This window comes from Bubalus bubalis, chromosome 22 (assembly GCF_019923935.1).
Source record: "Bubalus bubalis isolate 160015118507 breed Murrah chromosome 22, NDDB_SH_1, whole genome shotgun sequence".
NCBI lineage: Eukaryota > Metazoa > Chordata > Mammalia > Artiodactyla > Bovidae > Bubalus > Bubalus bubalis.
The window spans coordinates 31,394,444-31,407,434 of NC_059178.1; the positions used below are offsets into that span (position 1 = coordinate 31,394,444).

Here is a 12,991-nt window from a genome sequence, read left to right on the forward strand (position 1 = left end):
ATTTTTTCCTAGTTCTTCTGCAAAATAACTGCTAATAAGTACATTCAAAGACAAAAATAAACATAGGGCTCTCGTCATATGCTAGATACTTAAACACGCTTTATATACTTAAACATCAAACCAACACTAGGAGGTAAAGGTTCTTATTTTCTCCATTTTATAGATGAAGAAATTGAGGTTTAGAAAGGTTTCTGCTGCTGCTGCTGCTAAGTTGCTTCAGTCGTGTCCGACTCTGTGCGACCCCATAGACGGCAGCCCAGCAGGCTCCCCCGTCCCTGGGATTCTCCAGGCAAGAATACTGGAGTGGGTTGCCATTTCCTTCTCCAATGCATGAAAGTGAAAAGTGAAAGTGAAGTTGCTCAGTCGTGTCCGATTCTTAGCGACCCCATGGACTGCAGCCCACCAGGCTCCTCCAACCATGGGATTCTCCAGGCAAGACTACTGCAGTGGGTTGCCATTGCCTTCTCCGAGAAGACAATAAATAGGTGTCTCCAATTAAAAAGCAGAGACACTACTTTGCTAACAAAGGTCCGTCTCATCAAGGCTATGGTTTTTCCAGTAGTAAAGTTGGACTATAAAGAAAGCTGAGCACCAAAGAATGGGTGCTTTTGAAATGTGGTGTTGGAGAAGGCTCTTGAAAGTCCCTTGGACTGCAAGGAGATCCAACCAGTCCATCCTAAAGGAAATCTGTCCTGAATATTCATTTGGAAGGACTGATGTTGAAGCTGAAACTGCAATACTTTGGCCACCTGATGTGAAGAACGGACTCATTTGAAAAGACCTTGATGCTGGGAAAGACTGAAGGCAGGAGAAGAAGGGGACGACAGAGGATGAGATGGTTGTATGGCATCACCAACTCAACGGACATGAGTTTGGGTAAACTCCGGCAGTTGGTGATGGACAGGGAGGCCTGGTGTGGTGCGGTTCATGGGGTCACAAAGAGTCGGACATGACTGAGCAACTGAACTGAATTACCAAAAAAAAGTTACAAGCTAAAGCACTGAGATGGAGTAAAGAACAGGACACCAACACCATTACAAATTAATGTTAAAAAATAAAGCAAACTCTCGTTATTGGTGTGAAGTGGTTAAACAAGTTTATTGCTATTTTATTTACTTGTGAATAATTTTTGCTAAGCCTCTCTTCATAATTTTAAAAATTAATTCCAATGAAACCAGACTGAAATTAGCAGTGATTCAATTACTAGTGTTGGTAAACACACAAAATACAAACTTAAAATCTGCATCAGATCGTTATTTTTGTAGAATTTCATTTACTAATAAACAGTAAATAAAAATTATGAAATAAGTAAAAAAACACCTTTATTCTGCTAAAGCCTTCTAATGCAGATCCCAAATGCAGTAATTTTCTAAAACAGACACCATAAATCCTAGCAAATTCTTTGCTGTTAGAAAAACTAGTAAACTCTTTTTCCTGTTAGAAAAACTGGTTTCATCACTTTTTTCTTATTTAGTGGGGAACAAAACTTATTTCTCACTGAACTTGAAGTTTCTTAACTAACAAGATTATGCTTTTGTAGTTTGCTTGTTTTTTTTAGATTTATTGAGTTATAACTGATATTTATAAAGAACTTCACATATTATATGCACCATTTGATGTTTGGACATACATGAACACCTGTGAAAATATCACCACCGTGGAGGTAAGACATACCTAACACTTCCCAAGGTTTGTTTCCCTTTGTTACTATTTTTTATTGTTTAAAAACAAGCCTACAGGTTCTTTACGTTTCCTCCTCACATATATTATACACTGTGCTGCTCAATCACACGTGATATTGTTACAATGACCCTTATACAAACAAGGACCAAGAAATGATATTTTTCAGTTATTCGTAATTCATAATTATGCCACTGAAATTCTTCAAATAGTACTGACAGGCACCACCAGCTGGAACTACTTCATTATTCCGTAGGGATCTTAAATGGAATTTAAGGTGCAGGGTTCCACAATCTTGCCATTTTTAAAAAACCAACCAGCCATTTTTAATTAGAACATATAATGCATTTCAAAGGCTACTCCTTCAAGTTCTCCTCTTTTTCTGAGTACTGGTAAGGCTCTAATACACATACTCAGATATGAGATTTGCTGACTGCCCTATCAAAAACAAAAATGCCAACGTTACTAAGAACTATGGCTTACTTATGACCCTTGAAGAAAAACTGTAGTCATGGTTACTGGTACTCAGTAAATCAGTACTAAACTATTTAATCTGCCACACTCTTAAGGCCCCATTTATAAAATACTGGCAGTCAGAGTGGATCTATAAAGTGCTTGCAGTTCTAAATAACTTCAAATACAGCACCTTTTATCAAATATTTTAAAACATTTCCCTAACTTTCAAATCTTAATTTTTAATCTTGAAATAATCCCAAATTCAAGAATAGTATGAAGAACTCCCAAATATCTCTCTCCCACACTCCCTAACTGTCAGCATTTTGCATTTGTCTCACACTATCTCTAAACACACAAATCAACATACATATGCATGCAACTACACACTTTTTTCCAAAGCCATCTGAGAGTCAGTTACTGACATAATACTCATCACTCCTAATACTACATTGTCAGTTTCCCAAAAATAAGGATATTCCCTTACATAACTACAGAACAATCATCATAAGGAGGAAATGAATGCTGATACAATGTTAATCAATTCAATCTGACAGAACACAAGTCAAATTGCTACAGCCGTCCCAACAGCCAAATCTTTTTATCTAATGTAAGGGGAGAGGTAAAAATGAAAAATGTTAATGGGTCTTTTGTAAGTAACTTCATTAGGTTTTCTTTCTGGTAAAACTGCATTCTTCTTACAGTACTCATCAAATAAGCTTATTCTCTATTCTACAAATATTCTTCTGAGAAACTTTTTTTATTCTATAAATACTGCTAATTTATCACTGAAGCAGTTTTTAATGTATATGCTTATAATTTCTAAAGCAGTATATTTTATATAAGAAAACTAAATAAACAAAGGGCAGATATAAAACATATTCAACATCTTATATTTGATGATGGTAACTGCCTAATAAATACCGGCAGGTATTTCCAAATACCCTTAATTATTAACCTATTAAATGTGAGGCAGTTCACTTCCCAAAGATTCCACTAAGAGCCACTATATCAATTACCCTGAAAAAAGTTAAATAACCACTATTGAATTTACTGACATAATTATAAAATGAATCAAAAATCATGAGATTTCATTTTGAAAAAGACATCTTTACCTAGAAGCTATGAAGACATATTTATAGGTTAATAGGAATACAATGTACAGAATAAAAGTTATCTTCATAACTAGAGATTTTAAACAAAATTCATTTATATTATGATGAACACAAATTTTTCATTTGAGAATTGTTTATAACACATTCTGAAATAGATGCAATCATCCTGAAAAAAAAAAAGGGCTGATTTAAGCAAATATATGGAATCATTTAGAAAATGCTCAAACCAAACACCACAAGAGAGCAATAATATATTCTTACATGTACGTTGTCAGAATTTCAAGCGAAGAGGAGCTGGGTGTACGTGCTCCACAGTGATGCACTGGCTTATATGACTGTGTGAATGAATGTATGTATGTAGCTAAGGAAAGAGTAATACACACAAACAGAGCTTCCCAGGTGGTTCTAGTGGTAAAGGATCCTCTTGCCAAAGAGGAGACACAATAGATACAGGTTTGATCCCTGGATCAGGAGATCCCTTGAAGTAGGAAATGGCAACTCACTCCAGTATTCCAGCCTGGAAAATTCCAAGGGCAGAAGAGCCTAGCAGCCTACCATCCATGGAGTTGATGTAATCAGTAAAAAATCTTTGGGTGATGAGAATATGGTGTTCATTCTCTAAATTTTATATATCCGTGTTTCCTAATTTTCTACAATGCATATACTGTGTTCATAAAAATAAAGTTATTTTTTATTTATAAAAAACTCTGCTTGAGGCAGTTATCACATCTTAAGGAACTGTTTAATTAAAATTGAACTGTCAATTCCCAAATGGTTGTCATTGACGTTTGTCTTTATTTTCCTTTCGCTTCTCCTCCTGTGAGAAACAAGAACATTTATTAACATTGAGAGGAGAGATTTTTTTTCTCTTCACTCCTAAACCAATTCTGAAAACTTGAGAAATAAAGAGTACCTGGAAAACTCTAAGAATGAAATTAAATACAAGAGAAAGGGCAGAATTTAAGATTCTACCTAAATCAATTTAGGCCTCACTTATACCAGATACATCTATGTGAATAAATGAGGTCTATGCCAATAGGCCAAGAAAGAGGAAAATGACAATATGCACGAAAATGCTGAGAATATAAAGAATAAGACAGGATGAACTTTTGCCAACAAGTTGGAAAAGAGGGTTCTAGATCTGAACACGTCTTATCCCCGTCACTTACTGCCAAGGCCTATAGGAAACTGAACCAACCCTACGCCCTCGGCTCTGCCTGGCATTTTAAAAAGTCACAGGTGTGGTGATCACTTTGTAACGTACAGAAGGATCAAATCACTATGCTGTGCACCAGGAACTAACATAGTGTTATAAGTCAGTTGTGCTTCGAAAACAAACGCACAGAAAAAGAGGTTAGATTCGTGGTTACCGGGGGCTTGGGGGAGGGTGGGGAATGTGGACCGGCAGAGGTGCTGGATGAAGGCAGTAAAAAGAAACAAGCCCCAAGTGAAAACGAGTATTCTCATCAGTGCCTCATGGCTGTTACTATTCCACAGCCGACTTGAGGTAGTGATCTCCTGACAACTGATGATCAGCCACAGTTAAGCTAAGGAAGTAGCTCCGCTGGTAATAATCTTAGAAGCATTTTTCACATATAAACAGGCAAGATTCATCAAAGAAAATATACGTAAAAGAAATGGCAGTGGTGACATAAAATGCAAAATGCACAAATGATTAGAAAATAAGATATCCTAGCATTCAGATCTTAATTTCTGAATATTATTTTCCAAAAAAAGAACGAGGGCCTGGAGAAATGGACGATTCCAGACTGGGGCAGAAAAAAGTACAAGATAAGCCTGGAACATTTTGTCATGCAATAAAATTCTGTAAATGCTCAAAAAATAATAGGAGCTGTATCAAGAAGCCAGCTCGAAGGGCTGCCAGTGGCCAGCATTTGGGACAATTAGAAAAAGAAAATATATAGACTAACAAATTATAATCCAGAGGATACACTAAAAATCCGTAAGTCCATTCAGATATAAATCAATGAATGAATGAATGGGAGCAGAGCTTTGGAAATTTCTTCCTTACAGTAGGATTCCAAACAATGTAGAAGGAAAAATAGATTCTGTCACCTTTTGGCAACCAACAAAATAGTAACTGTTTAAGAACTGTTGTTGTTACTGGTGTTTAGTCACTAAGTCTATTGCTGTTTAGTCACTAAGTCATGTTCGACTCTTTTGCGACCCCATGGACTGAGGAGCTGGCAGGGATTTCCCAGACAAGAATACTGGAGTGGGTTGCCATTTCTTTCTCGAGGAGATCTTCCCAACCCAGAGACTGAACCCACATCTCCTGCATTGGCAGGTGGGTTCTTTACCAGAGTCACCAGGGAAGCCCCAAGAATCACTGGTGGACGTTACAATGAACATGTAGAAACAGGCTAAGAAACAGTGTTACATGTGTCTCAAGGTATCTCCCCAAAACATAGGTAGGAATTATCAAGCGGAAAATAGTAACTTTATAGTAAAAATCTTGGCAGACGTGACAGCACCTTAACAAAGTGGCCAAAGTTATCATGAATACTGGAACAATCCACGGTCACACAGCTACCGCGGACACACCGAGAAGACGACAGAAGTATGTGAACATGGGTCTCATCGAAGAGAAACAGCAGTCAAACTCCACAGTGAGGGACAGACCACACAACTGGCCTGTACTCTTCAATAATGTAAACATCATGAAAGAGAACAGATAAACTGAAGGACAGGTCCAGATGAAAGTATTCTGAGACCAACCTAAACATAGCATCTGACCCTGTACCAGACTGTGGACCTGAGCAATACACTAACAGGAAAACTGGTAAAATTTCTAAAAAGTCTGAAACTAGACAACAGTATTGAATCTTGATTTGAACAATTAGACTCTTAAGAAGTTCTGCCTGTTTTTATGAAATACACACAGATATTATAAAAGTAAGAGAGAATCATGCCTGTAACTTTTTCTCAAATGTTTCAGAAAAACCATGTAGGGAAGAAATGAATGACATAGCAAGGTTGCTAATATATTAACATTTGAGGAATTTCAGGGAAGGACACACAGGAATTTCTACTATCTTTGAAACGTTTTTTGTAGGAGTGAAATTATTTTAAAATAAAAAATTTTAGGAAGAGATACCACTCTTCAGCAATCTATGTAAAAAAATTTTTTAAGATGGCCACTATCCACTGCTGGCAGACATGGTTGAAAACTAGGTGTCTCAAACCTAGTTGGAGGAAGGCAAACCAATACAATACAATTGAGTAATTTGGAGATTCAGCACAGTTTCTGACCCAGCCATTCCTTTTATAAAACTTTAACCTATTAAAAACAAAATGTCTGAATGTGTTTATATAAATGCACAGAAAAATGTTTGGAAAGACAGAACTAAACCACCGTAAGTAGTTACCTCTATGGAGAATAGAGATAAGAGTGAGATAAGAGTGAGAAATAACAAGTGTATGCCGATGGCCGATTCACATTGATATATGACAAAAAAAATCACAATACTGTAAAGTAATTACCTTCCAATTACAATAAATAAAAATTTTTACAAAGTTTCATCTCTACAAACTTTTATGCTTTATGATTTTAATTCAAAAATAATTTTAAGCAAAGGGGAAAGAGTCATGGAGAAGTCATGAAGAAGGACTCAAAATTAGGAAAGGGGTTAATCAGATAATGGCCAAGAGACCAGCACAGAATGAAAGCTGTGCAGAGCCAGAGCTGCTGAAAAACACCTTCCTGAGAGCAGACCAGTGAGATCTTCAGGAAATAGATGAATACCAAAACAACGGTGGGAGAAAAGTATTTATAACTGAGTTGTCCAATACGGCAGCCACTGCTGCTGCTACTGCTGCCAAGTCGCTTCAGTTGTGCACGACCCCACAGACGACAGCCCACCAGGCTCCCCCGTCCCTGAGATTCTCCAGGCAAGAACGCTGGAGTGGGTTGCCATTTCCTTCTCCAATGCATGAAAGTGAAAAGTGAAAGTGAAGTTGCTCAGTTGTGTCCGACTCTTAGCGACCCCATGGACTGCAGCCCACCAGGCTCCTCCATCCATGGGATTTTCCAGGCAAGAGTGATAGAGTGGGGTGCCATTGCCTTCTCCATCGGTAGCCACTAGACACACTGAACTTGAGGCTAGTACAAAATGATGTTAGTAGAATCAGATGCACAGTGGATTTCAAAGACTTGGCATGAAACAAAAGAACATAAATTAACTGATCAGTATTTTTATACTGGTTATATATTGAAATGATATTTTAGAAACAATGAGTTAAGTAAGACATTATTAAAATTAATTTCACCTGTTTCTTTTTACCTGTATAATGTGCCTACTGGTGGCTGAGATGGTAAAGAATCTGCCTGCAATGCAAGAGACCCAGGTTAATCCCTGGGTCAGGAAGATCCCCTGGAGAAGGGAACAGCTAGCTACTCCCATATTTTTGCCTGGAGAATCCCTTGGACAGAGGAGCCTGTGGGGTACATTCCATGGGGTCGCCAAGAGTCAGACACGACTGAGTGACTAACACACACACAAAAGCAAATGTAGAATGACTTATGTGGCTTGCAATGTATTTCTGCTGACAGTACTGTTCTAAAGATTTCTGATAAAATATTCAATTTGTTCCACTCTATTAGATTCTACTAGATATAGGATACTGTTTATTTCAGACACATCATTACTTTAAAATAAGAAGTTCAGTTCTTACTACTGATAATCAATTCTCTATTTATTAGATATAAACTTTACATTCTCACCCACATACAGTTGACCTTTACACAAAAGGGATGAAGACACTGAGCCACCTGCAGTTGAAAATCCAAGTATAACCCTACAGCTTGCCCTCAGTATCTCATGGTTTTGCATCATGTATTCAACCAACCACAGATCATATAGCACTGCAGTACATCTACACTGAAAAAAAAATCCATGTAAGTACACTTGTGTAGTTTAAACCTAAGCTATTCAAGAGTCAACAGAATACACATGTAACTATGAATGTGAAGATCTAACTGTTCCAAAAATCAGACTATAGAAACTTGAAGTCATTTATAACACAGGATAAGAAGTGTAAGGAAAAAACTGATATATCCTCCAGCCCAAGTAACAAATTTTTCTTTTACAAAAATCAAGAAAAGTCACACAAAAAATTGCACACAAATGTGCACAGCATCACTCATCACAGTCAAGAACTGGAGACAATCCAAATGTTCATCACTGATAGATAAATAAAATGTGGTAGAGCCATGGAAGATTATTTAGCAATAAAAAGGAAGGAAATACTGATATAAGCTCCAACATGGATGAATCCTGAAAACACGATGCTAAAAGAAAGCAGTCAAAAAAGATCACGTACTGAAAGAATTCATTTGTATCAAGTGTCCACAATAAGCAAATCTACATAGACAGAAAGCAAATTAGTGGTTATCAGGGGGTGTGTCATTAGGAGGTGAGAATGGGGAGTGACTGCTAATGACAGGGTTCCTTTCGGGACTGTTGAAAATGTTCTAAAACTGATCAAAGTGATAATAGTACAACTCTATGAATATACTAAAAATCACTGAATTGTACACTTTAAAACAGGTGAATTATATGGTATGTAAGTTATATCTCAATAAAGCTATTCCTAAAAAGAAAGAAAAGTTAAAAAACTAACCAACACAGAAAAAGAAATACCAAAAAACTTGCATATCAATCTTACTGAGAACACTCTGAGGTCTTTCCTTTATTCTGATAGTCCATTATACACTGAATAAGATGGTTATTTTCATCCAGCATCTGAAATAAAAGTAAAAAAAGTTTATTGTAAATCTCATGCATCAAGTAAAATAAAAAATTAAGATTTCTAGAAAAGTTTATCTATACAGGAACTGAATCCACAGGTCTTTTTTATACCTACAATATAGCTCTGCACAAAAGATCTTATTTTATATCTTTGGGATGTTATGTTTAATCAACAATTTTTAATTTTTTTTTTAACCACTGCCACCCAGCTTGTGGGATCTTAGTTTCCAATCAGGGATTGAACCTGTGCCCCCTACAGTGGAAGCTAATCTGTCCTAATGCAGAATGAAGTAAACTGATGAAAACTTCAGCACAGGAGGCTTAAGGAGATAGCTGGTTAGCTTCCAAGTTTTATGTTGTTGTCTGACTCTTTGAGACCCCATGGACTGCAGCACACCAAGCTTCCCTGTCCTTCACCCTATCCCAGAGCTTGCTCAAACTTGTGCCCATTGAGTCCATGATACCATCCAACCATCTCTCCCTCTGTGACCTCCTTCTCCTCCTGCCCTCTATCTTTTCCACCATCAGGGTCTTTTCCAAGTTTTATGCAACATGGTTTTGTGACTTTCCAAATATGCAATAATTAATGCCAGTAATTTCTAGGTAAGTACTATAATATTAACCACAGACCCTATGAGCCAACCTTATAATTGTCCCAAAAGTTTAAAAACAAGCATATATTTATCATACTATGAAAACAATTCAAAGCAAAACTGGCTTTAAGGGTTAAATAATGCATCTAAGCAGAGTGGTTCTGAGGAAAAAGCACTGATGTAGCAATTAAAAGGCCAGTTTTACTGTGATGCTATCCTAAGCATACCACTCAAGATGTCAAAGGCTCAGATTTATCAAGGGACAGGGGTAGATGTTCCTCCTCCAACCGCCCCCACCCTTCCAGGATTTCAAAGCTTTAATATCATAACCACTCCTTCTCAATTTAGTTAATGTAATTCTTTTAATTAAACACGAAGATCCATTTAAAAGTGTGACCTCTTTTTTGCAAATGAATCAGTCTTTACTTGGTGGAGAAAAAAAAAACATTAACATGCCCTTCAAAAAACACAAATGCAGTTTTCTTCTTATATCTACTCATCAGATGCCAAAAAATTTGTCTTTAGAATGTGTTTTAATACAACCTCCAGTCTAACGACTTCACCACCTATCTTCTCAGTAGATTCCACAGCTTAACAATCTTCACCATTAGAACGTCTGGGTTTGTCTCGTATCTAACGTCATTCCCTCACGCTATACAATCAGGCACTTAATGTGGGATCCTTTTTCTCTCCTGAGCTGAGGATGAACACTTTAACTGATCAGCATCTCTTGAGTTAGTCACCCACGATAAATTATCTTAAGATGTAGGTAAGAAAAACTCTTTATAGGAAATACAAACTCAGAACTTTTCTACAGTCCAAAAAGTGAAGCCTTCCAGAAACACGTTTTGTGTACGTGTACTCGGAGCTGTCTGCCAGGCTGCAGACTTCGCCCAGCACGCTATACAAAAAGCACTGCATTTTCAGGCAATGCCAAGCCTGTCTCTTCATAAATAAAGCAACAGTTGGGCAAATGTCAAACGCCACACTGTAAAGAGCCTGAGAGTCAACAGAAGCCTATTAACATAAACTACTAGGCATATGATGGTGGTGTCTTGAGTGGTCTTAAAAGTTGACTGTATTTTTACACTTTCATCTTTGTTCCGGTGCATAAAACGAAACCGAACTATTTAGGGTAAACTGCAAAATTTATCAAGTAACTTTTCAAACTCTGGTTCACTCAAATTCAGAATGCTGCCGTGCTCAAAGGCAACAAGGGGCAGAAAACAATAAAGAAACCTTTGTGTCCCCAACTGGCAAGTAACCGCGGCCACAGCGCAGCTCCCCGCGTGTGTATCACGTCTTCTGAAACTGATCACGAGGCTCAGTCCGTCTCCATCACTCGACCCTAAGCTCCCTGAAGGCAGGCAGGGATCATGCTCACCACCGCAGCCTCGGCGCCTACGCTTGGCGCTGCAGCTGTAAATGGGTCGGGGGTGGACCCGGAGGGGAGAAGCGGGTCCGAGAGAACCCCGAAGTCTAGAGGGTGCTCCCTCGTCCGCCTCGGAGCCTCGGCCGAGGTTTCCCGCAGCATCCCCCAAGTTCTGCTGTGAGCTCCCCAACTCGGCCGGAGTTTGCGGCCGAGCGCCGAGAGCGAGCAGCGCTCCTACTTCTTCCTAGGCCCACTCCCGGGACCCGCGGTGGGGTCGACCCGGGGCGGCCGCCGCACCGCGCGGGGCGGGGCGACGCCAAAGTAACTCCGGAGCGACGCGCGGACCGCGGGGGGCGCGGGCCTCGGAAAACAGCCCTGCCCCGCGCGGCCACCGCCGCCGGGCGCACGCGCCCCGCCGCGCGAACGCCGCCCCATCCCCAGAGAAATCGGGCGGCGGTTACTCGAGCTTTTGTGCCCCTAGGAAGAAGCCCGAAGGGGCGCGCAGGACTCTGCGAGGGGAGCAGTTCGCCCCTTCCGCCACCCACTCGGGCGCAGCCCCGCGGCTCAGGTTCCCACACCCTCCCGCCCGCCCAGCAGGCCCGCCTCCGCCCCCGGCGCGGCCGACAAGCCTGGCCCGAGCCCAACCCCCGGGTTCCTCCTCAACGCGGGCCAGGCCTGGCATCCCCGACGCCGCGCGGCTTCACCTTCTGAATCGCGGCGGGAGTGATCTCCCCCTTGCCGCGCTGCCTCGGGGCCGCGAACGCCACGGACATGTTGCCGCCGTCACCACTACGGGCAAGTCCCGAGCGCTCCGGGTGAACGGCAAACTGGGGGAGAGACGCCGGCCTCTCGGGCCGAACCACGTCGGGCTCGCGGGGAGGGGGGATGCTCCGGCGCCCGACGGGCCGCCGGCCGGCCCCGCCTGCGGGAGAAGCTCGGGCACGAACTAGTCCGGTTTCTGCAGGGTACCTGGGAGCCGCGGCCCCGGCAGAACGTCCCTGTTCTCGGTCGCCTTCCGGTTCCTCCGCCTGTCCTTCCCAGCCACCCCCGGCCCTCAGCGCTCGTGGTAGGGCCGCGCCCCAGCCCTCCCTCCGCTTCAGCGATTCAGGAAATGGTCCCGCCGCCCGCGGGAGAGGGAGAGGCTAGGGCAGCCCCTGTCACAGGAAATGCGAGCGCCCGAGCCGGCCCGCCCCCTTCGCGCGGGGCCACTTGCCTCTCTCTCCGCGCGCCCGGGTGTCCCTCGGCGGCGTTTCGGCGCTCCGCTCTATAGCTCGAGCAGTTTTGCCAACTTCATCCTCACCCCCTCCTGGGTAGAAGTGGCCGCCCCGAGCTGTGCGGGTACCCGGAGAGGGGAGGAGGAAGGTCAGAACCCGGGAGTTTCGTGCGCACCCGTGGAGCATCTGCTGAGACGGGGCAGGGGTGGCCGGACTAGGGGAGCGCCGATTCGCTGGTTTGAATGGCTCGGCTACGCCCCCGAAGTGCGCACCTCCGAGTCCACGGTCTCGTGCGCACACAGAGCCCTGCCGAACAATTAGAAAGTAAGCGCGACCCAAAATCGGGAAACGAAGGCTATGTCCCGTACTTCAGGGGCAGTCGGCCAACTTGGCTGCAGCGCCCCGAGTTCGCCTCTTAGGATAAACCCTTGACGGAAATGTGGGTCAGTTTCATCTGACTTGCATCTTTGGGATTAGGTTTTGAAATAGGGCACCCTCGCGCTTTTCTTTTGCAATTATGTATTTACTGGCTTGCTTGTACATTAGGCCCAAGCTAATCAGAGTGAGGGAAAAAGCCAAAAGTTTTCAAATTGTGGAAGGGACATGGGCAAAGGTCCGTAATATGTTGGTGCAGGGTTTATTAATTCACAGTAAAATTAGACTTTCATGTAACACGAAGGAAAAGTTTATATAAAAATGTCACCCAACATTAATGAGGCTCAAAAATCAATCCCTCGGTTAATATATAAAATAAACCGGGGGAAAAAAAAGGGAAATTTTCCTTATTTGAAAA

At 41.6% G+C, this 12,991-nt stretch overlaps 1 protein-coding gene across 5 annotated transcripts in view; it reads right to left on the reverse strand.

Annotated features, from left to right (window-relative positions):
• SS18 (SS18 subunit of BAF chromatin remodeling complex) overlaps positions 1-12,338 on the reverse strand; it is a 73,674-nt gene extending 61,336 nt beyond the window's left edge. For 3 of the 5 annotated variants that reach the window (XM_025273499.3, XM_006052284.4, XM_006052283.4), the window contains exons 1-2: positions 11,689-11,846; positions 8,937-9,013 (exon numbers count right to left, since the gene is read on the reverse strand). In XM_025273499.3, the coding sequence (XP_025129284.1) occupies positions 8,937-9,013; positions 11,689-11,757 (146 nt within the window). In that variant the 5' untranslated portion in view covers positions 11,758-11,846. Of the gene's footprint in view, positions 1-8,936; positions 9,014-11,688; positions 11,847-11,953; positions 12,069-12,197 lie in introns of those variants that run through there. The other 2 variants (XM_006052281.4, XM_006052282.4) reach the window with 2 other exon arrangements.
• Between the last annotated feature and the right edge of the window lie 653 nt (positions 12,339-12,991).